The sequence below is a fragment of the Andrena cerasifolii genome, chromosome 1 (assembly GCF_050908995.1).
Source record: "Andrena cerasifolii isolate SP2316 chromosome 1, iyAndCera1_principal, whole genome shotgun sequence".
In the NCBI taxonomy this organism is placed as follows: Eukaryota; Metazoa; Arthropoda; class Insecta; order Hymenoptera; family Andrenidae; genus Andrena; species Andrena cerasifolii.
The window spans coordinates 7,070,569-7,096,756 of record NC_135118.1 but is presented as its reverse complement, the minus strand read 5'-3'; the positions used below and the strand labels follow the sequence as shown (position 1 = coordinate 7,096,756).

At 35.8% G+C, this 26,188-nt stretch overlaps 6 protein-coding genes across 27 annotated transcripts; 2 read left to right on the top strand and 4 right to left on the bottom strand.

Moving 5' to 3' along the window:
• Positions 1-2,214: 2,214 nt before the first annotated feature.
• LOC143376630 (uncharacterized) lies at positions 2,215-7,937 on the top strand. 3 transcript variants are annotated; one of them, XM_076827175.1, is made up of 5 exons: positions 2,215-5,713; positions 6,107-6,375; positions 6,452-7,017; positions 7,098-7,357; positions 7,548-7,937. In XM_076827175.1, exons 1-4 carry the CDS (start codon positions 5,535-5,537, stop codon positions 7,344-7,346), a joined length of 1,263 nt encoding a protein of 420 aa, XP_076683290.1. In that variant the 5' UTR covers positions 2,215-5,534; the 3' UTR covers positions 7,347-7,357; positions 7,548-7,937. The 3 variants fall into 3 exon arrangements, with proteins under 3 accessions (XP_076683290.1, XP_076683300.1, XP_076683281.1); XM_076827185.1 differs by lacking the exon at positions 7,548-7,937 and having other exon boundaries at positions 2,216-5,455; positions 5,603-5,713; positions 7,098-7,440; XM_076827166.1 differs by lacking the exon at positions 7,548-7,937 and having other exon boundaries at positions 2,217-5,713; positions 7,098-7,440.
• Positions 7,395-8,389, bottom strand: LOC143376800 (magnesium-dependent phosphatase 1). Its single transcript, XM_076827482.1, has 4 exons — positions 8,249-8,389; positions 8,092-8,146; positions 7,791-8,012; positions 7,395-7,716 (listed from the first exon to the last, which is right to left on the bottom strand). The coding sequence occupies exons 1-4, from the start codon at positions 8,292-8,294 to the stop codon at positions 7,542-7,544; spliced, it is 498 nt and encodes a 165-aa protein (XP_076683597.1). The 5' UTR covers positions 8,295-8,389; the 3' UTR covers positions 7,395-7,541.
• Positions 8,390-8,598: 209 nt separating this feature from the next.
• Positions 8,599-10,653, top strand: Pabp2 (poly(A) binding protein nuclear 1). 4 transcript variants are annotated; one of them, XM_076827429.1, is made up of 7 exons: positions 8,599-8,687; positions 9,469-9,605; positions 9,749-9,863; positions 9,937-10,004; positions 10,091-10,332; positions 10,420-10,512; positions 10,582-10,653. In XM_076827429.1, exons 2-7 carry the CDS (start codon positions 9,471-9,473, stop codon positions 10,613-10,615), a joined length of 687 nt encoding a protein of 228 aa, XP_076683544.1. In that variant the 5' UTR covers positions 8,599-8,687; positions 9,469-9,470; the 3' UTR covers positions 10,616-10,653. The 4 variants fall into 4 exon arrangements, with proteins under 4 accessions (XP_076683544.1, XP_076683535.1, XP_076683526.1 ...); XM_076827420.1 differs by having other exon boundaries at positions 8,680-8,805; XM_076827411.1 differs by lacking the exon at positions 8,599-8,687 and adding an exon at positions 8,731-8,860.
• Positions 10,654-13,158: 2,505 nt separating this feature from the next.
• LOC143376491 (protein zyg-11 homolog B) lies at positions 13,159-19,132 on the bottom strand. 12 transcript variants are annotated; one of them, XM_076826926.1, is made up of 10 exons: positions 19,000-19,132; positions 17,977-18,244; positions 17,312-17,543; positions 17,027-17,221; positions 16,554-16,948; positions 16,333-16,478; positions 15,678-16,066; positions 15,220-15,589; positions 14,722-15,061; positions 13,159-14,575 (listed from the first exon to the last, which is right to left on the bottom strand). In XM_076826926.1, the coding sequence occupies exons 2-10, from the start codon at positions 18,107-18,109 to the stop codon at positions 14,430-14,432; spliced, it is 2,346 nt and encodes a 781-aa protein (XP_076683041.1). In that variant the 5' UTR covers positions 18,110-18,244; positions 19,000-19,132; the 3' UTR covers positions 13,159-14,429. The 12 variants fall into 12 exon arrangements, with proteins under 12 accessions (XP_076683041.1, XP_076683104.1, XP_076683031.1 ...); XM_076826989.1 differs by having other exon boundaries at positions 17,977-18,227; positions 19,000-19,014; XM_076826916.1 differs by lacking the exon at positions 19,000-19,132 and adding an exon at positions 18,785-18,993.
• A 1,063-nt stretch (positions 19,133-20,195) lies between these two features.
• Positions 20,196-22,088, bottom strand: LOC143376736 (putative dihydroxyacetone kinase). Of its 4 annotated transcripts, XM_076827389.1 has the most exons (7): positions 21,750-22,088; positions 21,424-21,595; positions 21,308-21,349; positions 21,029-21,232; positions 20,841-20,963; positions 20,514-20,750; positions 20,196-20,440 (listed from the first exon to the last, which is right to left on the bottom strand). In XM_076827389.1, exons 2-7 carry the CDS (start codon positions 21,430-21,432, stop codon positions 20,351-20,353), a joined length of 705 nt encoding a protein of 234 aa, XP_076683504.1. In that variant the 5' UTR covers positions 21,433-21,595; positions 21,750-22,088; the 3' UTR covers positions 20,196-20,350. The 4 variants fall into 4 exon arrangements, with proteins under 4 accessions (XP_076683504.1, XP_076683499.1, XP_076683509.1 ...); XM_076827384.1 differs by having other exon boundaries at positions 21,424-22,088; XM_076827394.1 differs by having other exon boundaries at positions 20,895-20,963; positions 21,424-22,088.
• Positions 22,089-22,219: 131 nt separating this feature from the next.
• Positions 22,220-25,578, bottom strand: LOC143376809 (MAPK regulated corepressor interacting protein 2). 3 transcript variants are annotated; one of them, XM_076827509.1, is made up of 6 exons: positions 25,353-25,578; positions 25,175-25,259; positions 24,802-24,920; positions 24,519-24,587; positions 24,379-24,432; positions 22,220-22,371 (listed from the first exon to the last, which is right to left on the bottom strand). In XM_076827509.1, exons 1-6 carry the CDS (start codon positions 25,402-25,404, stop codon positions 22,313-22,315), a joined length of 438 nt encoding a protein of 145 aa, XP_076683624.1. In that variant the 5' UTR covers positions 25,405-25,578; the 3' UTR covers positions 22,220-22,312. The 3 variants fall into 3 exon arrangements, with proteins under 3 accessions (XP_076683624.1, XP_076683606.1, XP_076683614.1); XM_076827491.1 differs by having other exon boundaries at positions 22,220-23,455; positions 25,353-25,573; XM_076827499.1 differs by lacking the exon at positions 22,220-22,371 and adding an exon at positions 23,511-23,858.
• Positions 25,579-26,188: the final 610 nt, after the last annotated feature.

The window sequence follows — 26,188 nt, the reverse complement described above, 5'->3', positions numbered from 1 at the left end:
AGAGCGAACGTATCGTAGACGATACTTGCGGAGTTATCGATAAGATAGTTATGTTTCCGCTAATTGTAAACGTAGAAATCATCCGACAACTTAGCATTTTATACAGAGATCAGGCACCACGCGTGATGACGTAGTTGTCGCATTAATTAGTACGTAAAACAAGAAAATAAGACAGAGAGAGAGAGAGAGAGAGAGAGAGAGAGAGAGAGAGAGAGAGAGAAATACTGCCGACAATTGCTCGTGACATTAGAAAAACGAATCATAGTTGCGTTTAGATTCATCGATGTAAGCATATTGCTGCCTTTGGCTGTATCGTTGCCCCCTACTGCTAACGAGTAACTCACTTGTCTACTCATGTGATAATTTAGTGTATCTCTACGTACCTACCTGTACCTATACCGACTCGGAAATCTCAGTAGCAAAAGGATTATTCGTCTTGCGCCGCGTTCCAAGCTCCATTCACTCGCCGATACCTTCGTCTCGGCCGGTAGACAAAGGGAAAAGGGATCGAACCTTGTAATGTTATTTCCAGAAAGGGGAGTCGCTCGCGAGAAGGACACTGCGCGATATATCATGTAGCTGCGTTCACCCCCCGTTTTCCTTTCCGCTGAAACTTTTTTCAAATAGAACATCGTGCAAATGCGTAACCCTTTCCCTGCTCGATGATTCGCTCTCTATGATCTAGATAGCTCGCGTCTACCACCTAGCGTGTCCATTATCCAACGGTCTTTAAGAAATTTATGTCCCTCGCGACAGAGGAAAAGTGACAAAGAGAGGACGGTGGTGTTTTCGAGCATTGTTGACGATGACAGGGGAACGACCGCCTGTAAGGGTAATATCGGGACGAAAAGCAAGCGTGATCCGTTTAACGGGGTACTCTTGTATGGAAGGCCAATTTTTTGCCATCCTATAGGGACGACGCATAAAAAATCACACAGTTTTTAACGGTGAGCATTATTCACTCGTATTTACTAACATTTCAGTAAGTTACAAAAATATCGTCAGTTACATGTAATAATTAATGGAGCCTCGTGGTGCGCACTATTCTGGCTGTTCCGCTGATCTAAAACAAAAAAGCGAAAGGATTCTTAATCAGTAAGAGCGCGACTATAACTCCTAGCAAATTTATAAAAAAAAATCAAAATTTCACGAAATGGCGAGTCTTTGAATTTAAACTCATTTTGGCGCGTTCTGTCGTATTTAAATGGCCTTAAACGTGTAAAAGAAAAACTCTTTCGACTCAATTCTGCCACCGGCTAGAATTATATGTTTTCTGAAGGTGTACGCAAAAGATGGACCAGATTGGCCCACTAGAAGTTGAGATATCCGGGGTGCCGTCACGAAAAGCGCTGTTTTGAGAAAAACCCGTATCTCCATTAATTTTATTATTACATGTGGCTGAAGTTCTGTTTACAACTTACTGAAACGTTAGTAAGTACGCGTGGATAATGCTCGTCGGTAAAAACTGCGTAATTTTTTGTGCGTCTTCCCTAAAGAGGGTAGAGGATCTCGTCCCTGTAGGCGAGAATAGCCCCTTAAGGGGGTATACCCGTTTGAACCCTCGGAAAATGTATACATTTTGTGGATTTTTTTACAAGTCAACGGTTTGATGCAGATTTCCCGTTTTTTAACTATGTTTACATAGTATTATGAACTACTTATAAAAAAAGTTTCAGTTAAAAAACTATTGTTTTTCGGAAGTTACGGATACATGTCCGAAAGTCTCTCGATCTTAGACGGCTAAACGGTGGCCCGAAAAACTCGCGCTACGTTCAACCAATTTACTTCAAATTTTGCATGCAGAATCATAATAAGATTCCACATCGTCCAACGAAGGCGATTTTGAAAATTTTGAAAAATAAAGAAATGGTGAGAGATCAAAGGTAAAGTTAAATTTTTCTAAGAGAAAAATCCACCTTTTTCCTTTATAAATAATAAACGGGGAATCGAAATAAAAAAAGCCTTCGTTGGACGATGCGGAATCTTATTATGATTCTGCATGCAAAATTGGAAGTGAATTGGTTGAACGTAGCGCGAGTTTTTAGGGCCACCGTTTAGCCGTCTAAAATCGAGAGACTTTCGGACATGTATCCGTAACTTCCGAAAAACAATAGTTTTTTAACTGAAACTTTTTTTATAAGTAGTTCATAATACTATGTAAACATAGTTAAAAAACGGGAAATCTGCATCAAACCGTTGACTTGTAAAAAAATCCACAAAATGTATACATTTTCCGAGGGTTCAAACGGGTATACCCCCTTAAGGGCCATTCCGAGGACAGTTTTATCGCGCGATGCAGCGAACCTTCTCGTCTGTGACTTCTAAGGCTTCGCCGTTTCCGTTCGCGAAGGATGTCCCATCGGTAGACATCCTCCGTCGTCACCGTCATCGATCGCTCGAAGGCGCTCGTTTCAACGGATTTCGGTCCCGCGTGATCCGCGTTGACTTCGACGCTCCACCCGACGCGGGATGAATTGGCAACCGGTAGAAGCATCCCCGCTAGGCTCGAGAGATTTTCGTTTCATTTTTCGGTTGCACGAATGTTTTTTGCAATAAGTGTACGATCGACAATCACGCTTTAAGCCTCAAGGCTTCCGGGATCGTTCAATCTTCCATGTTGGTGCTGTCGCAAGTGTAGTATTGGCACTGAGAAAAGAATTGTCAGATGACAGTGGAATTGCCGTTTTATCGTCACCTTCTTTCCGGCGTAGAATTTTGTAATCGAGTAGACGACGGATCCAAGCGCGATGAAGTGAGTTTTACATGATACAAAGTGGTCGATGATGTTCGAGGATCCATGGAATCTAACGAAACGTTTGTTGTATATTAACGGACAAGTGGTCTGCTACATCCTGTTCTCGAGGAATATTTCAAGCAAGGTCGCGAACATATCTGACGTCTTTAAATCTTAATAAGATGCTTTGTTAGAAATAAGGAACTGCGAGCTGGTCGAACTCAAGAATGGCTGTAACTTGAACGTAATATCAAATAGATCGTATGTTTATTCTTCCGCTATTATATTTTTCATAGCGGACTATATATTTCCATAGGCCGGAGCCCTTTTCTTATTTTAGAAACGAGTAACGAATAATTTACCGTGGCCACTGGAACCATTGGTATCATGTAAAACGAACTCTTCAAGGACTCAACTGTTTTAAGGGAAGAACCTTGCCCCAGATTCGCAGTCGTAGAAACGAAACTGAGCTAATTTCCGGCACCCCCCCCCCCCGATTGTTTACCTAACGTGGAATTGAGAGGAATGCAGAGGCAATCGCGGAAGACTGTGGAGAGCTCACCTAGCTATATCTTCTATTCAGGCAGAGGCAATCTACGGCTTGTTCACTAGAACATACAACCGCGTCGTTCGAACTAGGTTCTCCGCCGAACGTTTCTTTGCCTCGCCAGGCAACAATTATGAATTCCTGGGACGATAGAAATGTGGCTAATGATCGCGCTGCGATATTTCGTTACGCGAAACTGTCAGTATTAATTTTCCGTCGGCTTCGAATGATTTAACTAGATATTGTTTACGGTACTTTCGTAATACTTTGAAAGAAGCAGCTGTAAAGATTTAGTGGGTAATATCCGTCGCCGGCTGCCAGCGTCGTGGCGACACTCGGCGCTGCCGGCCGACGGCCCTGTACTAATAAAAATTACTACAGAACGTGTAAATAATATCGCAATCCGGAAACCTGGCAAAAAGTTACAATTTCCTCCGAACAATTATCGTCGGACTTACGAAGAGAAAGAATAAGGAAGAGAAGGAAACCGCTGACAGGCCACGAAAGGTTGCCTAGGCCTGCTCTACGCTATCGAACCTTAATCGTTATAGTCATAAAATTATTTTGTACTAAGAACTGTTTATAATTTTGTATCTAATCTCTGTAAATAACCAAGCAGATTATCTATGGCTAATAAAGCTTGAACAAAATCGATATAAGTAGACTATGTAAAGGGAATTATATATATATGAATATATATATATATATATACATATAGGTATTTATATTTTAAATTAGCGGTAAGAAGGCGAACGAGATGGAGATGTAATTAAATTTCATATAGGCGAAGGGCTGGTAATAAACCGATGTACAACGATCTAGAAACTATTTGTATTATACAGGTGACAATTTAAGGGACAAATCATGAGAAAAAAAGAAAGGTATACATGTTACGCTCGATAGCCACGTATGTGTATAGGGTAACCCATCGGATCTGTATCTGCAAATATTAAATGAAATTCTTGCGAGAAGGCAATTGTTTTTCGTTTGGCGTTATCGATTCTGGAAAGGAGAATTGCCTGAATACAACGACGTGTTTTAGAAGTGTAAAATATATTTCTAGGATTATTTATTGTGCTCAAATAAAGCCTCGTAATTCCATTAAACGTTGCTGTTACTTCGGAGAAGCACGAAAAGTAATCCGGTAATTTTAGGAGCGAATATTTCACACCACCTAAAAGCCTGGGGAGCCCTGTACAGGTAGAATCGAACTAGTCATTTACGGCACTTTGTAACGGCTAAAGCGTATCTTCTACGATAAACGTGACACGTGACGAACTCGTTGCTCCAAATTATTTTCCGGCGGCGAATTCCAGAATGCGCGCGTTTTAACGTCACACCTTAATTATGCTCTTCTTCCTTTTCTTTTTTTCAAATATAGTTAACGTACATTTGTACCTTGTTGCTAATGGAGGATGTCCTCGAGCTATCGTATTATTTTTCTCTCGATCAGTCTGCCTATAAATGCGAACCGTTACTGACAGTAATCTATGTCTTGCGAACGATAATTCTATTCGTATATCTTGTATGTACGTCTCAATAAAGGCGGAAATACGCGGGAAGCACAACGATAAAACCTATTTGTATCGAACAGTCGAATGAAATGATATTACGTATTTCACTGAGACGCACGTGATTTCTTCAACTCCTCACTTTTCCCTTTCGATATCTCGCGGTAACAGAGTTCTTCGAATTACAGATTTGAAGCTCGTTTAGTTGTTAGCGGTAACAGGATTTGTATCTGCGCGCAATTTCGCGCCTGTGGGAATAGGTGTTCCTAAATCTATCTTATCGCGTGTCCTGCGTTCCATAGAAATCGGGCTTTACGTGCGCTTCGTCGCCTTTATTTACGCAAACACCGTATCGCGCATTTAAAAGTGAAGGTAAACAACAAGTATTTGAACTCCGTAGCTACGAAAAGATTGTAATACATTTAAGTGGAATGTTGAATTGTAACTTTACAAGAAATACACAGTTTTATAACCATAGAAAAATGTAAATATTATTTCTCAGTATGCGATACTGAAAAGAGTACGGAGTAATTCGGAGTAAAGACGCATACCAGGCGCTCTGTAAAATTCATGGTAACAACAATAATAACAACTTTTACTGACAACTGAATGTTTATGTAAACAATTTAAACAACGATGGATTCAACGCGACAGTATGACATTGTATGTTATTAAATCGAAGTAAAAAAACATATGGTTATGTCATTGAATATTATTTTCGAATGCGATTATTCGCTGGAGAATGTTTTATATTAGAGTTCCTACAGGACATGTTTCGCTCCACGTTTTAGAGAAATGTGTTTTTGTTAGGTTAGAATATTTGCAATTATTATACCAGGGTAAAGCTCACGAATTTAATGGCAGCTTTGAATATTTATTGGAGCATTCGGTGTATGATAAAATTGGACATTTTACTTTGCGGTAAGTGTTTAATAAAGTGACCAGACACCCCCATTGCGCGGCACAATCCCGCATTGAAAAGTGTCTCGCAAAGTGGAGCGCAAACCTTTTGCATTTTCACAGTGGCATAAAGTTACTGTTTCCTCTACTGTTTTTGTTGCGAAAAAGAAATATTTTTAATTTCGTTTCAATGTATCACCTTATAATCACAAGTACGTATTTTTAAATATATTGTAAATGCTTTAAAAAACTACGGAAAAGATCTCCTCGCGGATCTGTTACCCCCTTTTTTTTTGCTTGCCTGCTTGCTTGTCCCGCATTGGAACAGAAAGTATCTGGTCACTTTAGTGTTACACACGTAACTATAGCAATTAATTTTATATTTGTAGAAGCTGACACACTAAACTGTTGTAGATTATTAGCATCCGCGTCGCAAGATCTATGGAACTATTGGATCGCCAGAGAAGCGCTATTATTCCGAAACAGGCTGCACCATATTTTGCCTAGACAGTTACACAGATTGTGCAGAAGTATTATTCAGCAATTAAGATCGCTCGCGAGCAATGAGATATTAATCAATAGAACATTAACCGACATATGTACTTTCTTCTTGAATCCGACTGTTCTTAAACATCTTGCATCAAAGAAACATACAGGAGACTGTAGGCTCTTTGAAGCTAAAGGTACGTCGGTAAGAAACAAATTAGATTCACCATTTAACGACTTAAAACTTATCCCTGATCTTCTTATCTGTTTAAGTGAGGTACGAACTAGTACCAGATTTAATAAGGAAAAGAAAATTGGATTTAAATGCAGGATACGCTATTGTATACTGTTCGCAATGGAGAGAAATATTCCTATCGTTATTTTCCACTTACATAACAAACGAATATGTATGTACGAAGCCCAAAGCGCAGCAAAGCATAAATCAAGATATCAGACTGGAGTATTTATATCAGAAAATCCACGGTCAAATATTTCAAAGAAGTTGCGGATATGGACGTATAAGCGCGGAAAATATAGACATGGAAGTGAAAAACTTTCCACTCTGTATGCAACATTTTCATAGAAAATTACGGGACACGCATAGGCTTAGTCACTATGCCCGCCTGCATTACAGTTTATTTTTAAAAGACAGTGGAATGCATATAGAAGATGCTATAAACTATTGGAAAGAGGAATATTCCAAACCCCATTTGTGCTCCTCCGTCTGTTCGCACAATTGGCAATCGAGCGAACGTAAATTTATATATAGTATTAGGCATCTTTATGGATTAGAAGGATCTCGGAAGAACTATAAATCACCGAACTGTGAGTTTATGTGTGTAAGTACCAGTCCTCTGCTTCGTAAAACATCCGTGCATTGTTAAAACTGGCGATTACTTTTCTTTTAATCACTTTGCAGAAAAATGTTTCAGGCCCGATGTACGAAGGAGGGTGTCCATTTAAAAACTTTGACATAAATATTTTAAAGAGCCTTCTGTGCGTATCATTATCAGACGAGCAAGTTACAAATCTGTTGACTATCGTGTCTCCTCAGAATCCACGAAGTGCTTGCGCAGAATTTTTTAAAATGCTTAATCCAAGCAATAAGGATAACGTAGTTATCTGTAGTCCGTTACAGTACTACTTGACAACGATTAACCAAAGTTGACTGCATAAAACGTATGGTATAATTGTATATAGGCAAACACTAACAAACTTTTATCTTTACAAAAATATTTATTTACAATAAATTAATTTATCTACATTTTGGTGACATTGTACTAAAGTGGTACATAGTTTTTACTACATATAGTATTGTACCATGCGTAGGGAAAGTGATTAATATAAAATATATTTTTATTTGCTACAGAAATTCTTCTGAACTCGAAAGCAGCATAGCATTTCTTACAACTGCGCGCGATATACCGTTGTTTACGTGTACGCAAGTAACACCAAGCTTGCTGATATCGACGATATTTCTGTGTTCGTCGTCGAAGAACATCATGTCTTTGAAATCAACACCTGACGCTTCTTGAATTCTGCGAAGGAACAGTTCGTTTTAGAATTGCTTAAAACAGTACTTGCTGTCTGATAAAATTTAAATGGAACTTACCTTGTGAAGTGGGTTACTTTACATCCCGGGTATATCTCTATGTATTTAAAGTACTTCTCCCAATCGAATAATCTTAGTAATTGCTTGGCACCTTCAATTTCTGATGTCCGAGACGCAGCACCAAGGTCGTATCCATTCTCCGACAAATGCTTTAAAACATCAGGCACTTCTTTGTAATAGCGTATCATCTGGCCATAAGAATCTACTACGTCCTTCCCCTTCCTAAAATATCGTTTAAAATCAATAAGCCAAGTGCAATCCTATATTCTTCTGCAACTGATCATAAAATACTAAAACTTACTTTCTAAAAGGTGGAGTAACATGAGTATCGACCCAAAATGGCCACAAAGTGTAATCTGAAATATAAAGCAACTATAGTACTATTTATGCACTTGATCGCGCACGATTAATAGATAACATTATTCCGAGTAGTAAAAAAATTTCTTAAATTTCCTAACCTAAATCGAACACGATCACTTTAGGCCCCTTACTCATTTTACACATTCCCCGTCGCACTGTTTTGCCACACACCACGCGCAAGTGAATATGAACTAAAATCGGCAGTAATGCATAAACAACGCGCGTTTAAAACACTTCGAAATGTTCGATAGTGAAGAAAATGTCATTGCATCAATTGTAACGGTGCAACGCGACACGTGCAGCAAATTCAATGAGACGCCATTATATCGACGCTACTCGAAAGAAGTAATTTTCAAATATATCTGAATATTGTTCATAATAACGAACGCGAGTTCCGCTAAAATTAATTCTACAATTTCATTTGTAAGGATTTCATAAAGCATTCAGATTTCTATGGGTGCGAAGGTTTCCTCATCCGCTTAAGCGACCAATAACGAGGCGTCCCTGGATCTCGTTACGACCAATCGTAAATGAAATGTGCGTTAAGGCGATTTTCTACCTCGTACAATCCTTGAATTTTGTTCATCTTGTTCAGCGGTGGTAGCGTCAATCTCGTTTAGCGAGTTTGTAGAACATCGTGGTGTCCGGATTGAAAGTAGTTATTGAATTTGTTATAAATTTATTATTTTAGATAATAGAAATGTCTAAAGGTATACTTGTACGTTACGTATTTCTGTGTAATTAGTAAAGGAATGCTTAAACGCCGTGCGTAGATGATAGCGATCGCGAACGTACAGATTCTTGTATTACACGTTATTAGTGCCGTATTTACTGCATTCGCGTAGTTATTTAAAGAATTTCAAATCTCATTCACGCGTATTACCAAATATCTCGTATATCTTACTTACATTACCGAACTACACTTCGAGTAGTCGTTAATTCCTCATAACATTTAAGAGCCTTATTTGTTTCTCTATGTTAATATTAATGTTTACCTTCCACTCTGATGAGATTCTTTTCATACGCGTACATTATGCAAAAAAGCATGCCGACAATTTAATTACCATGATTCTTGATTTTCATCATTTTATATTTGTTCAGCAAAAATTAAACATATAAACGGATGTAGCGAATATACGTTTGAGCATTTGCAATAGATCATCGCAATGCTTATAAGTAGCTTGTAAAATATATATATATATTTATTGATTAAAATAGTTGTATTGTAAGTTATCTCGTTGCACAAATGTACTGATAACAACAGCATGTATGTACACATCTTGCATATGTAAAGATAACATTGTACATTTTATTGCAGAAATGCTTGAATCAGATCTATTAGCTACTGATCATATCGATGGTCTAGATGGGCTCGAAAATGGTCAAGACGGAGATGCCATTATGCAGGGCGATGGTGTGAAGCGTGAATTGAACGAGGCAAACATTGATGACCCGGTATTTTATTCTTTTCCATTGCAAACATTCTCAAGTGTCTTTCAATTACATATTTTATATTGTTAATAAAATTCGTACGCTAAAAGTTGATCGTGCCAATGGTTAAAGCGCTCAGAAATCAATATATCTTTACTTGCTTCCAGGAATTGGAAGCTATTAAAGCGCGTGTAAGGGAAATGGAGGAGGAAGCGGAGAAATTGAAACAATTACAGTCTGAAGTGGACAAACAGATGAACATGGGTAGTCCACCCGGCATAAGTAAGTTGTAATTCTTCTTACGAGCTTTTATATTAATAAAATATATGTTACAATAGTGTTTTTTAATTATCAGCGAGTCCATTGAATATGTCGTTCGAAGACAAGATGGAGGTTGACAACAGATCCATTTACGTCGGTAATGTAAGTTGATACACAACATCAGTATTAATAATCCTACTCTCCTGTTTTACATCGTTCGTTAATGCGCTGCCTCTGTATAAATGAAGGTCGATTACGGCGCTACAGCAGAGGAATTGGAGCAACATTTTCATGGCTGTGGCAGTGTCAACAGAGTTACTATATTGTGCAACAAGTTTGACGGGCATCCCAAAGGTTTTGCTTACATTGAATTCGCTGAACGGGATTCTGTACAAACTGCTATGGCTATGGACGAATCTATGTTCAGAGGACGTCAAATTAAAGTAATGCCTAAAAGAACGAATAGACCGGGACTATCGGTGACGAATAGGTACGGGGGATAGAGAAATGTTGCGTGTAAATTGTTTAATGCGAAATGAAACGATCGAATGATAACGTCGGCACTTAACGCTTGTAGGGGACCACGAGGAGCGCGAGGCTACCGAGGTATGGCCAGGGGAATCATACGTGGAAGCGCATACTTTGGCTATAGACCAACAAGGCGACCTAGGTATGTTTCGAAATTCCAAGTATTCCCTGAATGTAAATAAGTTAAAATATATGCTTGTTTTTAACGTAGGAGTTACAGACGAGGTTACTACATGCCGTATTGACCGTTTTAAAACATTTTACTACTATTTTACAAATTAAGGTAAGTTCTTACATTACCATGGTTTACATTATTATTTATGTTGCCTGTTTCCTGTGATTGTTCAAACACGACACGTCCGGTTGAAGGAGACTAAAACTTTTTATACTCGAATACAACTGTGTACGTTAAACGCGAATATTAGATTTTGTAATCTGGAATTCTACTGTAAAGCGATCGCAGCTAATTCAGAAGGCTCGCTTTGTTTGAACAATCAATTTGTACATTACGAAGCAATACATTTGTAGGAAGGGCTGGTGAAGCAACGAATTACTTAGGTATTATTGTAAAATCATAAATATTAACGACGCATAATAGAGTAAAGAACTATCCGTAATATTTGCTAGCCATTCCTTTCTCAGTAACAATTATTATTACATTTCGAATCATTATTTTAATATTCTGATGTATCTACATAATTTTTTAAAAACTAAATTTACGTTATTAACGATTTAGAATTAGAACTATTAAAAAGTATCCATCTAGTTTCTGCAGTGGATATGGAATTCATATTTAGATACATTAGTTTCGTTAGGAATCTTACACTGTGCTCTAAGTTAATATTCAACCTTAACACCTGGCCATATTTTAAATAATGAAAAACGAAATACCTATTTTTAACGCGAATTGTACATCTGCATTTTAATTGTATTCTGTGTCGCAGAAGATTGCAATTACGCTCTACACGCTGCCTTTTATGTTACTCTCAAGTCATTGGAAATGAATAGGTATTTAAATTTACGTTATAGAGTATGGCCACGTGCACTGGAATATTAGATATTGTAAGTTTTTGTGCATATCTTATTTATAGGTTACACAAAACTTACATGTTTATACGAACACGCATTACAGTATAATGCTGCTAAGGTGTTTAAGTAAATTCTTATGATATGTCCACAGAAAAAAAAACTGATACGATGGGAAAAAAAAGAGAAAGAAAAAACCTCATGTCAAAAGAAAAAAAAAGATTGGACAAAGATGGGCACAATTAATCATATTTGATTTAATAAATCATCATATGAACATTACAAATGTAGATCAGCGATGATTTGCTATTGCAGTTCAATTATGTTTTTACATTTCCCGAACAGTTGGCACCAAACTGGTTTCACAACATCAGCCTTTATTAGTTTCCAAGAGTCTCGATCTAACTAGATCACAAAAATACATAAAACATTGGAGTGTTAATAAAATCATGTTAATATACCTACAAAATTTCCCTAAACGCGTGTGTATTAATAATGCATACGTGTGCGTATGCATATCTAGATACATGCATACCTCCACAAGTACTAATTATTTTAACATGTGAAAAAAAAATGTAATCGCTACATTGTTGTACACTTTGAGAAAATTTACGTTTGTATCTAGAGTTACTAGCAAATAATACGTTTAGCATTCCTTGTTATGCATATAATTGTAAAATATTGTCGCCCATAATCGATATGTTAACAGTTTCGTTTAATTCGTTAGAAAGCACTTAAAAACTTAAGAACATTAATCACCTTTGTCTCCTTCCAACTAACATGTTTTTTAACACTTGTAACAACAATTTTATATATTTTTGTCATCTACACGATTTATAATTTGGTGAGATTAACGTAAAAAATAAAAAGAAACTATCCTACAAACAGCATTAAGAGCCTGTTAATAAAAATGCTAATAGTATTAACATATGTTAAGGTAATATAAAATTGTACCCCCCAGACCCCCCCCCAAAAAAAAAAAACAGCTTTTGTAGTATACGCGAGATTACGGAAGTATATCGATGTTCTAGAAAATGATTTTAGGAAATTTATAAAATAGCAATAATAATTTTAGAAATATTTTGGTATAACATAAAGGCTGATAGAATGCTGGCGAAGGAATTAAATTTATAAGCGTGGCGATGTAAGTAGTGTTATCGAAATATATTTTCAGCATACTCTTAATAAATATCTAACCGAATTATTTTGAATTTTTTAGTTAGGCTTGTAGTTTCAACACGAAGTAAAAATAAGAATTGAACTGCAATGTAAATATCTAGAGTACTATCATATTACTATAATTTATAGTAAATTTTGTATGCATAGTAAATGAAAGTTGCCAAAATTATAAGCTGCGTACAGAGTATGGCATGTACATTGATATTTATGGCGCGCAACTTTCATTTATTTACTACTAACTATACATCCTCAATTTTATCTTGAACACATTGCTACTAATTTGTAAGATGCGTGTAAAATGTTTTTGAACCATTAATCCACTGTGCTATGATGTTAGGAGGAGAGCCAAGTTTCCACATATTAATGATCCGAGCTACAATTTTCGTAACGTTACTTCCATGCCGCTAAGTATTTTGCAGGTGCAGTGCAGCATCGGCATCAATTGAGTGATAATCATACAAATTTCACGAACAATTTTTACGTTCCATTTTAAAAAAAGAGCAAAAAAAAGAAAGAAAAGGAAAAAATAATTAAGACATAAGTGTAACATATAAATGTAACATGATTGGGTGGTAAATAAAGATTTTCTTGGCTTAAGTCTTGTATATGAAGCGCCTTGCCGGTTTAATACGTGAACATTATCCTAAGGAGCGGGTAAAATAAACTTCAAACTCGTACAGATTAGTGATTAGGGATAACAGATTAATGTTATCAGAAGGATAAATTTTGTTCATACAAATTAATAATATTTTTATAACAGATACAGTCGGAATATTGTTAGAAATCTGCATTTCTTTTATATCTCTGAAGGCATGTAAATGCACAATTAATCTCTAAAGGTTTTTCAGTTACTTATCGAATGGAAAGATCGTAAGATAGTAGTGTTAACAGAATGAAATTGAAGACCTGTATTCAAAACGTTAGAAGTATGATATAACAAAATAATTACTAATGTATCCCATAGTCTATATAATAATACAAAAAATTATACTTTTGAAGCATACCATACTCATAAAATCCTAGTCTAATCACACTATTTCCTTTCGCAGTATCGACACCGATAAAATTTAATTACGCGTTATGTATACGTAACTTTTCAATAACACGGCTAAACGTTATCAGTAGTGTTTTAACGACCACAAAGGTACATTGAGCACCTAGTTTTAGGAGAAACAAAAAAGACGCTCTAAACATGTCCGTAAATTACGCAAACTGTCACGCCGACATAATTATTCGATTTATTAGACTAGAACCTTAACTATTAGCTATATTTTGTAACTGTATAATATAAAACGATATAATGAATAACAAATAATTAAGTTAATTCTCCAAATAGTAGCGCTTTACTGTTTCAATTGCTTGATTCTCTTCCACTCGTTAGTCCATTTTAATTGAAATATTAGACACAATAATGTATTTAACAATTAAAAAATATAGTAGCGATAATAGAGCATTCAAGATTTGTCTCTTCTATGTTCAATGTATATCTTCGAATGTTTAATTATTTCCTTTCTCTGTGATTTCTTTTTAAATATAACTTATATTATATATGTTCAAATATACTTCTGGGCATAAGATCTATGTATAATATACTTCATAATACACAGAGCTATACTTTTTTTTTAATTTTTATTTTTTTTCATAATTCAGGTCTTCAATTTGAATCTACAGAATTTCGTATCCTGGACTTGTTCTCTCATTTCAGTCCCCCATTTTGATAAATTATCCATGTTCGTATAATAGTTTTAAATTATTTGGTCTAAAGAACAGGATATAAGATTGCATTGAGATAAACATTGACTAGTATACCAACTTTGTGGTACGCAGATTTTGTTTTGGAAGGCAATAACGTCGTTAAGAATTTAATTCAAGTATTTCCAGAATCGATTGACACAGACTCTGTAAGTTCGGCTGCGTTGTTTGCTCTGTGTGTGTGGTTTGCAGGTATTTCAATGTCTCCACGCCTCCTTCTCTGATCAATATGGCGCAATAACGTTTTGCTACGAATCATAAGAACATACATGTGAGACAACAGCTAGGCGTTGGTATTGATATAATATCGTAGAGGAAATTCTAAAGAAAGTCATTACCCGTAAGGCTCGCAGAAATTGGTTCTTTTAATCATAGGGAACCTTTGTACACTTACGATTTTTCGTGCACACGTGATGTATCGCCCAAACTGCCCAAAGTTGTACAGGGTAGGCGTCTGAACTACGCAGAAGCATAAAGAATGGTTGGAAACTTCTATAAGCGACCATTTCTCTCTGAGGTGTTTCCCAATGTGTCACTGTGTGAGCTAATTGCTCTAATAATTGCTCTCTGCTTGGTTGCGAAGGCATCGCAGCCCATGCAGACGGGCCGTCGCTAAGCAAATGCGCAACGATACCAGCTGCGAAGTAAGATGCATCAATGTGTGCAGAATCCAGCAGCGAAGAAAGCATAGAGATGAATCTAGGTTGCATAAGCCTCGGTCTCAAGTGTACAACCTGTAAGGAATTATATGAATGTTTCATTATTTCAATTACAATTATGACCGTTAAAGATCGAGTAGTGATTAAATAATAAGGTCATTTTAAAGTAAACTTAAAGCTAAAGGTACCTTACACTTCGTGCCTTTAAATTGCAGAATAACAAAATTACAAACCTCTGCCATATTATTCAGTAAGCCTAATACTTTAGTCTCAACACTGGACTCTCCCTGATAACTTTCAAGTACTTTCAGAAACAACTCCATTCCACCTTCGTCTAGAAATACTACGCATGTAGTAGCACTTTCGTCCGTTAAATTCCACAGAGTACTTAATGTGAACTTCATTGTTATATCCAGTGATTTGGAGTCCACTTTGGACCTAACCATTGCAAGTAATTTGGATATATACTGTGGTTGAGCGCCAAGCATGGACGTTTCTACTGTCGATATCTTTGCTGCCAATATCGAGCAAATAGCAACGGACATGCGAAGCATTGATGCTTCGTTAAAAGTCGACAAACAATCCAACACTAATTTCGCGCATCTGCAACAGCGAGAAACAATTGTTCAATTCATGAGAATTTGTAATTTCAATTTGAAAATTTTCAGGGAGCTTTATAAATTTTACCTACCTGTATTTGTCAAAAGCAACGTCCTGCAGAATCCTGTCACTGCACAAAGTTAGTAGCGTGTTCATTTGAAGTCTATAATTGGTTGGGTAAGATTCCATTGCAATCATGGTCAATTCAACGACTTGTTTAAGTATCGAGGGGTGAATCGTGATACCGAATTCACCTTTGGTAAGATTATAGAGACACGCGGTGCATGGCACCTGCACGCGGACTTCCTGCGGATGTTCTCTCATTCCAGGTAACACTAACTTTATCACATCCACCCGTGGTTCAATAAAGTTTTGCGTTTGGCGGAATAAATTAAATAAACATTTCTCAAGATAAAGTAATCTGCATGTATATCTTCGGAGAGCTTCCAAAATCTGAGATTCTGTTGCTGTACCACTGACCTGACATAAAGAACAGACAATATTCTATATTAACATTTTTCAATATTTCTTTACTTCAGAATTCGTGTAAATTCTCTCTTGACAACATAAATATATTTGTTTGTATGACATTATAGATATTGTAATATTGTTTTTGTAAAACTACGTATATACTTTGATAAGGATAATATTTCATACGTGGTCATTATCTCATAGAATACTGAATAAATAATAATCCTTTCCATTTGGAAAACTTAACCGACTATATTATTATTATAATAACTTACAACGAGCCCAGGTCTATAATCTTTATGTGCTGGGTTTATGAAGCATTCATCGTAGCAAGCATCTGTGCTTACAAGCCCCAAAAACCTTAAATACGGATGAGCTTTAATAAATTCCTTCAAATCTTTCGGATCTATATCACCCTTACCTAATGAATATAAGAAGAAAGGATGTCACGCATTGTTTGGGAACAAGTGCAATGTATTAATCCAGCCATACTCACCAGATAAATCTAGCCTGGTTAGATATGGCATACAATGTACAGCTTTCAAGAAGTCTGTTATTTTCGGTTTTGCAGGCCCTAACACGCAGTTCAAAGCATGCATATATTTCTCATCCGAAATGTCTAAATTTCTTAATTCGTTTAGCTCCAATAATACTGAGATTAAATTTGCACTTTCGTTTATCTTCAAATTGTACATACTAAGAGTTTTCAGACGATTTTTACATTTTTTCAACGGCGTTATATCATCAACTTTTGTACACGAGATATCCAAGCTCTCTAGAAGAGGAAGGTCTTCAACTACTATTTCCAGACCATGTTTATTAAACTCTGTTCCTGATACATTCAATGTATGCAGTGCCCTCAATTTGCTTAACGTTACTACTACACAATACCTGTTAAAAAATGTGAATATTACGCGCCAAGGAAATATTTTACTTATTACACATCTAGAAGCAGTTAATCTTAAATACCGTGAACAGTCCATAAAACTCCCTCTCGCTACATTCAGCGATCTAAGATTCTGTAAACTCCAATCGCCTAAACAGCTTATTAGGTCGTCGACGGTTATCTTCAATCCATTCACCGTAAGGTCTACCACTTTATGTTGCTTTAAAACTTTCAAGCCTCTCACGGACAACGCAGATGCATCTGTTAATCGCACGTGTCTATAAGGATTAATGAATTATTAACATTTTATTCACATTTCTATTCTTTAATAGTTAAGCTGTTCACTTTGATAAATAATATGGGGCTACCTTAATCTAGTGTACTTTGAGTCAAAAAGCGTAATGGTCAAATCCGACAAAGTTCTCTTTTCGCAAAGGTTTGATAATAACTGATCTGAAACTTCAGCTGGTATAAAAGTATCCGGCTGCCTAAAACTAAGCCTTGCCGTCGAACTTGAGGATCCATCACTGGACGATTTAGCTATTGCTGAGCCCAAAATACCTATATTACTACTATTTACTGAAGAATTACCTTGTTCATCTAAAAGTCACATACTTTATAACAATTGACTGTTATGTTGGAGTAACTCCCAACAACGGTCGTTATTAAACAGTTATATACAATTAAAGACAAGATAGGATATAACCACGGTATATCGTACAGCGAGCTACAAAATTATTGACACAAACAATTCCATTTAATCGAAATCTCCGCAACGTCCAAGACCTCTTTCCTCCGTTTATGCAGGATATATAATCTATGGCTCTATGCCAATAATTTTGTCAGACCGAAAGATTACATTGTTGCGTTATTCTGCTAATATAGGATACAAGGTATATATTTTATGCTAAAATGCTAAAATATATTAGTTTAATATTCTTTAATCACGTTTCTGTGTGTGCCAATAGTGTTACCATTTACTGTAGTTTAACGAATGCTGTCTTGAAGAATAGAGATAATCATTTTCACTCACTGCAAGTAGACGCACCTAACAAAGCAGGGGAATGTTCTTCTGCATCGCCAAGGTGTACTTCGCACAAACCCAAAACATTGTCACAGACAAAATCGATGCAAACATCGAGTAGGCTTCTCGGTGACTTGTACATTTTACACTCTTATTTACACGCGTGTATTCTTCTTGTTCTCTCTTTATTGCCTCTTAAATATTTGATTACTTCAAGTGGCCTAACATTTCAATCTTTCCCATTCGTTTCAAAGGATCTGCTACAACATACGTGCGTCTGTAAATTTAATACACTGGATTCTCAATGTTAAACATTCTAATATTAAACATGAGTTGAACGATGAAGTAAAGTGACGTTCGTGAAGATTCCGCGTATTTATCAGTCGGAGATATTAAAGAAACGTTATGTCCAAGTTACTTCTCGTACAATAATAAGATATGCCACGTCTATGTCGCGCGGAGAATAATTCTTAATTACATATGTTTCAGTACTTAGAGAAAACGTGGGAAAACAACCGCACGCATGACTTTATTCTTATCCACGCAGGTGACAGAATTTTAAATAATGATTACGTAATGACAAGTCCACAAAATGGAATAAATATTTGTGTCACTATGCATCCAAGCACATTGCGTATATGTACCACGTATCGGGAGGAGACTCGTAAAAAACCGCGGGGATATTTATTTAACGGATCGGTATTTATCACGAGATCTCGTTACTCCGACGTGGCGATTAAATTCTTACGTGAGCTCGTCGGCAGGTAACACTGAAATGCGATAGTAAAAACAACCGCGGAAAATCGTAGTCTCTCACCTGTGGAGAGTACGCCATATTGACTTGCCAAATGTCAAAACAGACGAAAAAGTCCAAGGCTTAGTTACATATCGTAGGGCACGCGAGCAAGATCATTCGAGATAGATAATACGATAGAGAAGAAGATAATTGCCGATCACAATTTAATTATCCAATCTATAATGAAAATGGTACTATGCGATATATGTATAATGATTTTCATTAGTAACACGTACTGTGCACGCAGAGCACTGGGCACTCCCAGCAAAATCCGTGGTCAGAGATGAGCTTCGAAGTCGAGTCGCGAGCGGAGCTGATGTCGCACTTGTCAACGCTGAATTTCTATGTGTAGTCTTTGGCGTAGTTCCCGTAGACAACGGCCAACAACGGCGGACAGCGGGTTGCTCATTCTAAGGCGCAACGCGTAGCGCTACTGACATGATGGTCAAAGTCTCTTCTTTTAAATTTTAAATGGTAACACATTCGATTATTAACAGTATCGGTAATATACATAAAGAGCATAACTATGATTATTACTTTGCATTTATTATTACCGAGCATCGATATGTTACCTTAAGGGGGTAGACACGGGTAATTCAAACATTCAATGGTACTTTATAATTACATAAATACTTTTTGCATTATTGTAATATAGGTATCACTGAAAGTATGTAATTAGTAGTATAAGTTAGAAAGTTAAAAAGTAGACATACAATATGTGTGCACTAAGCCATCCCAATATTTTTGAGTACCTTTTTTATATTATTTGTTAATAGCCAACGGTTATATGGACAGGAACATTAAAGGAATTGAAGTATCATAAAATAGTAATAAACCCCGTAAACATTGTGTTTCATAATTATTCCAGTTCAGAATTCGTTCATGAAATCCGCTACTGAAAATGCGCAGACTGGATGCGCGTGATTATTATGTGGTCGGCTCCTCGAAGTGATAGAAAATATAACCTAAGTATATGGTATATGACAACAAATGTTTAGTGGCCATTTCGTTCTTTTACGAAAGATTTGTGAACTTTTTATCATCCTTTCAAAATATTATTATTACGTCACAACAGTATCTTTAGGAAATCGGGTATAGCAATTAGGTTATATTTTCTGTCACTTCGAGGAGCCGACCACATAATAATCACTGTAATACCGACCTGCCGAATCGGCCAGGTCACGTGACGTGTCTACCCCCTTAAGGCTGGAACAGACATGTCGAGTATTTTAATCGAGTAGTAGCACAGACGAGGCACAGACGATGTATACGTCGTCTGTGGTAGTAGCGAGTAATTTAGTAATTTACCATTGTTTAACTAAACTACTTGACTAATTTTTAGTGTTCACACACGAAAACATACTAAATTACTCGCTATTCGACTAAGTTACTCGATGTGTCTGAATCAGCCTTTATGGAAATAACAAAGAAATGAAGAACATTACAAACATTTATTGTTAGCTTCTATTGATACAAAAACCAGGATGGTGGTTTTGATTTACACGTACCCTGACATATATATAAAATATATAAAGATTATTGTTTCCGTGGACATGCAATGCAATTCGTACTTAAAAACCCAGGCTATCAATGTATTAATTTCAATTTAGTACCTTCATATGCAGCCCTCATCCATATACCTACCGCATGTGCCTGAGGATTTGGATGTTTAAGTTTCTGTAATATATTTTAATTGTAAAGTATAAATTGCTTTCCAAATTATTCTCGCATTGAAAGAATGCGTACGTACATGGTTTATATGAAAATTTTCAGCAGCTTTTACAGCTATACCAAATGCATCAATGGGATCTACATTGTTAATTAATGCGGTTGTTAAATCTACTTGTACTGCTACCAAAACGGTTATCAGAGTTTGATCACCTATAGAGGGTGTCTTAAATTGCTTTATTGCTTCATTCGCAGTAACTAGAGCATCTAACCATGTATGTGCTGTTACTTGTTCATCACTTTGGTAGTTCATAAACGCCTATGAACATATGATTTTTGAAGTATGAGTTTATTGTACAAATGTTCATACCTTGTAATAAAATTTATAATATAATGGTTAACATCTTACATTGGCAACACTATGAAAAAATAAGGAATAAAGCCCTCCTTGCGTACCACTTACTGTTCTTTCAATGATACGACTAATTTGCATAAATGTTGCAAATGGATTTCTCCCCGGTGTCTTATTTTCCTGTAAGATTTTTTTTTATTAAAATTTGAGTCATTTCTTTTTTATTCTAGACCATATGTACAAACCTGAATGGCAGCTTCAATAACTGTAGCTCCATGGGCAAGTGTTGTACCGTAATCCCTATTTCCAAACTCTTCATCTATTTTATTCAATTGCCTTGTACATGCTATTATTGCTTTGCACGCCATTGATATAACTAATAAAAATGTTTGACCGGTTTCATGGCTCAGCATTGGTCCTTGCAAGGTGATGTCGAGGGTATCGTCATTCTATTTTGAAAATTTATTCACATATAGAGTTTGAAATAACAATGATCTACAAACAAATGCATAAGATTCAGTTACCTTAGAAAATTCTCCGCCTGTAATTAATTTTACTTCATCAACCTGAAAATTAATTGTATTAATTAATTGTATAAAAACTAAACTAACACAAATTAATGTGATAAAAATGATATTACTTCTGTCATTCCTATTGTAAATATCAGATGTCAATACTCTTGGCCAAGCAGGTGTGGAAGTAGGGAAATCCAAATATTTAATTAATAAATATTCTCTTTATCGTTAAGCCAAGTATTTCTATTTGTTTCACTGCTTCTAAGATAAAAGTACTTGTCTCTATCTGATCGAAACCTAGGAGAGTAAAGAAAACTTGAGAATGACTACCAGTCAAGTATGTAAACGAAATTTGAAAACAGATTCAACACATTATCAAAGTTATTTGAAGAGCTCTGGATGCTTTATACATATTTGAGGATTGAAAAGGTTAACAGTAAGATATAGTAACCTAAATATTTAGATATAAAACATATCACTCTTTAATACTAATAGTTATAATATTTTTAAATTTAATTGTTATATATTTAATAACTGTTAATCATGCACAATAATTTAAACTTATTTTTATAAAAACGACGTTCTGTATTTAATCAAAGTCTCAGTGTCAGAGAGCTCAGTGTCTCAGAATTCTAACCCTTTGTAAAAGTAGCATCTTAATATAAATTACAAAACGAAGTAAAATTTAGTAGAAATTTAATAAATGTAGTTACGTAGTTTGTATTTCATTTGAGTATTTTAAGTATCCAGCAATTATTGATAACAAACTTTTGTTCTTGAAGGACCATAATAGACATTATTGTGATAACAAAGAATTGTATTTTAGCAAAAGGTGCATAAACCAAATATTCTGCAGCAGTATAAAGTCTGCACGATCAACGATTCGAAAGAATTAAGAAGGGTAAAAAGAAGATCATGATATGTATAAAGTTGTATTTATTTATAACTGCATAATTCAGCCACATATGGCCGAATATTGTACTACATTTCGACTACTTTTGCAAACTCTGCTTTTCAAGTGTTAGATTTCACGCTTGTACCCTCACTAATCGACTTGTCAAGTGCACATAAAACTGAAACAATGCAGAACTTAGAAAGAGATTAATTCGGATCAACGTGAAATACAAAATTGTGAAAGCAAAGCTTGCAAATACATTTATGACAAGCGTTACCTTGCCCATTAATCATATGACAATCTTAAACAGTATCAGTCTACAAAGTTATACTAAACTTTTGTTTACATAAAAGTATTCAGACACGGTTGTCGTAACAATATCAGCAATGTATCATGCACTCACACAAACAATGCATGTAATATATGTACATCATTTTATGATTAAAAATCCATTGTTCTCATGCTGCATTCATACCACGCAGGGATTATTGTGTATACTTAACCCTATCTGGTATGCAATTATGAGCTATGCTTTCACCATCATCAGTTTAAAAACCTACAAACGTTTCTTTTTTTCATCATGGTATCGGTGATCATATTCTGTATCGCATTAATTTCTTTATTCGATTTGAATTTTGCACTTTTCTTTTATATTTAAATAAAGTTTCTGTACACCCGTACACTTTGAAATTGGAGTGGCCTTAAAAATATGAGGCAACGTTGAAAAAATGTCTGAACCGTACGTACTGTTGCATCACATATTCAATAACACTGTCGGCAAAAATGCATGTTTGATCGATGCAAATGATTGTTAACGTGGCTTCTTTAAACGTCCAGAGAAACACTCTACTACTCCCATATGGTCGTGTACAAGATTTTGAACGAGTGAATCTAACTTTTGACACGTTGCATATACTAAAAAAAAGTTCGTTTACAATTTCATAAAGGAAGAAACAATATAATCCATTGCAATGAGTGCACTATATATTATACAAGATTTTGGGTTCACCAATTGTAATTCTCTGTCTAGTAAACCAAGTTCGTCCCCAAACTTCCAGTTTAACACTATGCAATAATTCAGCAATTCTTATGTTGCATTTAAAATGCAGAACAGGCTAATCCTTAGCGCTGTTTGCCATTCTGTACTACTTTGAGATATATCTCCATAATTTTTACGAGCTTCTCTCTGTCTCAAAGTGACTTGGTGATATTATTAAATAATCGTTTACCCCACCAAGATTCCAAATCAAATGGTTTGAAGTCTGAAATATAGTAATTAATCGAAGTAATACATCGTTTATAATACAAATTCTCAGTTAACAAATAGAGAAGAATTATTTTATTAACTGACAGTATTGTATATGTTAGAAAAGTAAAACGACTTCTGGTCTTTAGAAAGAAGAAAGCGTTTCACTCGTATCTATTAAGGAGGTACAGGACTATTGAACGACTAAAATCAACGGTTCCTTTTGGGTTGGATTGCATAGATACCACATAATCACCATACCGGTACTTTTCACAGTTTTTTGCGCACGCTTTTACAAGTAATTTAGAACAAAGAAATTATCAGAATATTGAAAATTATTGAAGTTATTTAATGCTAAAGATAGTCCTGCGTAGCGCGCAGCTGTAGTTGGTGTACACAGTCCCAGGTGAACCAATCATCTAAAAGCAAAATGCTTTGGAGTGAGTAACTTCTACACTAAAAACTACAGTGTGGACCTTTATTGGGGAATTTAAATAAAAATTGTGAGAGTTACACACGAGGCAAATTTTCCCCCAAATTTTTACGAAAAAAAATCGTCTTTAATCAGTTATAAAATGTTTTACAAACATCCAATGTTGATGCGCAAGTTCCACACTGTAGAGAAAGGAATTCTACAGCTCCAGTTAAAATTTCAAATGAAACTATTCATTCCTCCAAACGATATGACGTACACGGAGTTTAAAAATGTAGTTTCGAGATAAACGACTTCATAAATAATTGCGAGGCCAATGTGATTACTACACAGTGCACTCAACTACGTTCAGCGCTACAATTTCCGTAATAAATCGAAATTCCTCGTAAAACTTTGATGTAAATGTTCACAAAGGGCGACACGTTCAGAATTAATAATAATAAAAACAATCGCTTTTGCGAGATTTCAATAGTCCTGTGCCGTCTTAAAAAAGAAATGCAACTCACCTTGAAGAGTATCATTTGGTTCACCACCATTATAATATACTATAGAGTTAGGACCTGCAATACACAAGACGTTATATTCCAACTATGAGTATTATATATACAGGAACATACAAACATGTAGATTTATCCGTTGGACTTACTGGAAGGTTCTGAGCAATCCGAACCATCTGAGGATTCGCTTCTTTGCCGTGTGTTCACTTGATTCCATGCTAAAGTAATAAAAAGAAACTTGAATAACATTTCGGATACATAAAAATACATAATACGATGTGTTATGCAATGCATATTGCATAAATTATATTCCTATAGACCTCACCGAATTACGATACACGTTACTCTTCTCGTATTATACCATATATTATGTTAAGGCTGTGTCAATAGTATATATTAATGCGCAATGCCGTTTAAATACTTTCAACCTACATTCGTAAACAAATTTGATAAGTTCCTCGTGTTGCGGCGTTATAACTTCCTGCATTTGATGCCTATGCGAACTAAGTTTGGATTTCCCATTCATGTGAAAAACTGGCTTCGGCACATGCCTGTAAAATCAACGCTGATTTTACAACACACATTTAAAGCGAAGGGACATTTCTATGCTACGTTATATAAACTTTTATGAGGCTATACAGTATTTATGTATAACACTGTACCAATCCAGATTTCCATACTTCTTCGAGCACAGCACAGAGATTAAGCGTGCTGTTTTTTTCACGGGGAATTATGAATTGCGTAATGCTTAAGGTACAAAGAGAGAGGGAGAGGAGTAATGAAGTAGGGTTAGGGCACTACTTACCGGGTGATCTCGTGGTCATCATCAGGATCCGCTTTTCTCGTTAAATCGCGCAGTGTCTCCAGCCTCTCGAGATTCTGACTAATTCCTGAGCAAACAAGACGTTAAATAGCTCCGATGTCACGATTCCTTGTGCTTTAAAATCCGTACAAAACTGCAATCATACTATGAATATCAGTACCTCTTCGGGTCTTTGCGACAATTTTGCTAGGTCCTTTTGATACAGTATACATGTTCCCCGTGAGAAGAGCAGAATAGTAGCCGCGTACTATGCCCACGATACCAGACCATCCGAGGAATTATCTTAAATTCTTAGTTTAGAATCAAGTAAAGAACACACGGAACTCTAAGCACTACCGGATAGATCAACCGCACGGGTTGAAATGATCAGCGTGAAATACACGATGGGTGAACCACGTGACCTTAGCTCGTGGTATCACTCGCATTATGCATACACAGTCTGTATAGTGTGTGTATATATATATACGCACACACATTCACACACGTGTATGCACACACAATCACTAGCCAATTTGAAAAATTCCAATGTAGGTACAGTACAGTGAATCCAGAGAGTCTTTGTAGAATTATTTGTTAGAATTTACTCAGTGTTGTGTAACATTAACTTGAATATAAATAAAGAAATAACTTTTGAATTGTTTTAGCTGGGTATGTCACATTTATTATTTTTACAAACATAGGTTCATATATTAGCGAGTTCGCTGAGTAAATAGAATAATGTAACAGAAGGCGAGCAACATGGTTTCTGATATTTTTAGTTTCCTTTATAGCTAATAGTCAGTTCAATTTCTTTGGAATAATTCCTTGTCTTTCTGTCTCCGTGTGTGTTTCACATAATTCGTATTTAGAGATTATGGAGATCCAAGATTCAAGGCTGTTGGCGTATATAAATTTATAGAGCAATCACTTTTTTACTATCTTATTGTTCACTTTGGCTGATTAGCTTGTAAAGTGACGAATTAACTGAATTTTTTCTTTCAAATAATAGATAAATAT

Excerpts from the sequence above, each read along its gene's own strand:
- LOC143376809 (XM_076827491.1), bottom strand. The coding sequence starts at position 25,404 with ATGTATACTGTATCAAAAGGACCTAGCAAAATTGTCGCAAAGACCCGA. Across the intron at positions 24,588-24,801 it reads TATCAAATTTGTTTACGAAT|CATGGAATCAAGTGAACACA; the intron begins GTAGGTTGAAAG and ends TTATTACTTTAG. Across the intron at positions 23,456-24,378 it reads ACCAAATGATACTCTTCAAG|ACTTCAAACCATTTGATTTG; the intron begins GTGAGTTGCATT and ends ACTATATTTCAG.
- LOC143376491 (XM_076826926.1), bottom strand. The coding sequence starts at position 18,109 with ATGTACAAGTCACCGAGAAGCCTACTCGATGTTTGCATCGATTTTGTC. Across the intron at positions 17,222-17,311 it reads TCAAAGTACACTAGATTAAG|ACACGTGCGATTAACAGATG; the intron begins GTAGCCCCATAT and ends TAATCCTTATAG. Across the intron at positions 16,067-16,332 it reads ATTATAGACCTGGGCTCGTT|GTCAGTGGTACAGCAACAGA; the intron begins GTAAGTTATTAT and ends TCTTTATGTCAG.
- LOC143376630 (XM_076827175.1), top strand. The coding sequence starts at position 5,535 with ATGTTTTATATTAGAGTTCCTACAGGACATGTTTCGCTCCACGTTTTA. Across the intron at positions 5,714-6,106 it reads ATTGGACATTTTACTTTGCG|ATTATTAGCATCCGCGTCGC; the intron begins GTAAGTGTTTAA and ends AAACTGTTGTAG. Across the intron at positions 7,018-7,097 it reads CGAACTGTGAGTTTATGTGT|AAAAATGTTTCAGGCCCGAT; the intron begins GTAAGTACCAGT and ends ATCACTTTGCAG.
- LOC143376736 (XM_076827384.1), bottom strand. Across the intron at positions 21,233-21,307 it reads CAGGCGGAGAATTTTCTAAG|AATGACGATACCCTCGACAT; the intron begins GTAACTGAATCT and ends TTTTCAAAATAG. Across the intron at positions 20,441-20,513 it reads AAAATTTTCATATAAACCAT|AAACTTAAACATCCAAATCC; the intron begins GTACGTACGCAT and ends AATATATTACAG.
- Pabp2 (XM_076827411.1), top strand. Across the intron at positions 9,606-9,748 it reads AGGCAAACATTGATGACCCG|GAATTGGAAGCTATTAAAGC; the intron begins GTATTTTATTCT and ends ACTTGCTTCCAG. Across the intron at positions 10,513-10,581 it reads AGACCAACAAGGCGACCTAG|GAGTTACAGACGAGGTTACT; the intron begins GTATGTTTCGAA and ends TTTTTAACGTAG.
- LOC143376800 (XM_076827482.1), bottom strand. The coding sequence starts at position 8,294 with ATGTGTAAAATGAGTAAGGGGCCTAAAGTGATCGTGTTCGATTTAG. Across the intron at positions 8,013-8,091 it reads GTTACTCCACCTTTTAGAAA|GAAGGGGAAGGACGTAGTAG; the intron begins GTAAGTTTTAGT and ends ACGATATTTTAG. Across the intron at positions 7,717-7,790 it reads AAAGTAACCCACTTCACAAG|AATTCAAGAAGCGTCAGGTG; the intron begins GTAAGTTCCATT and ends GTTCCTTCGCAG.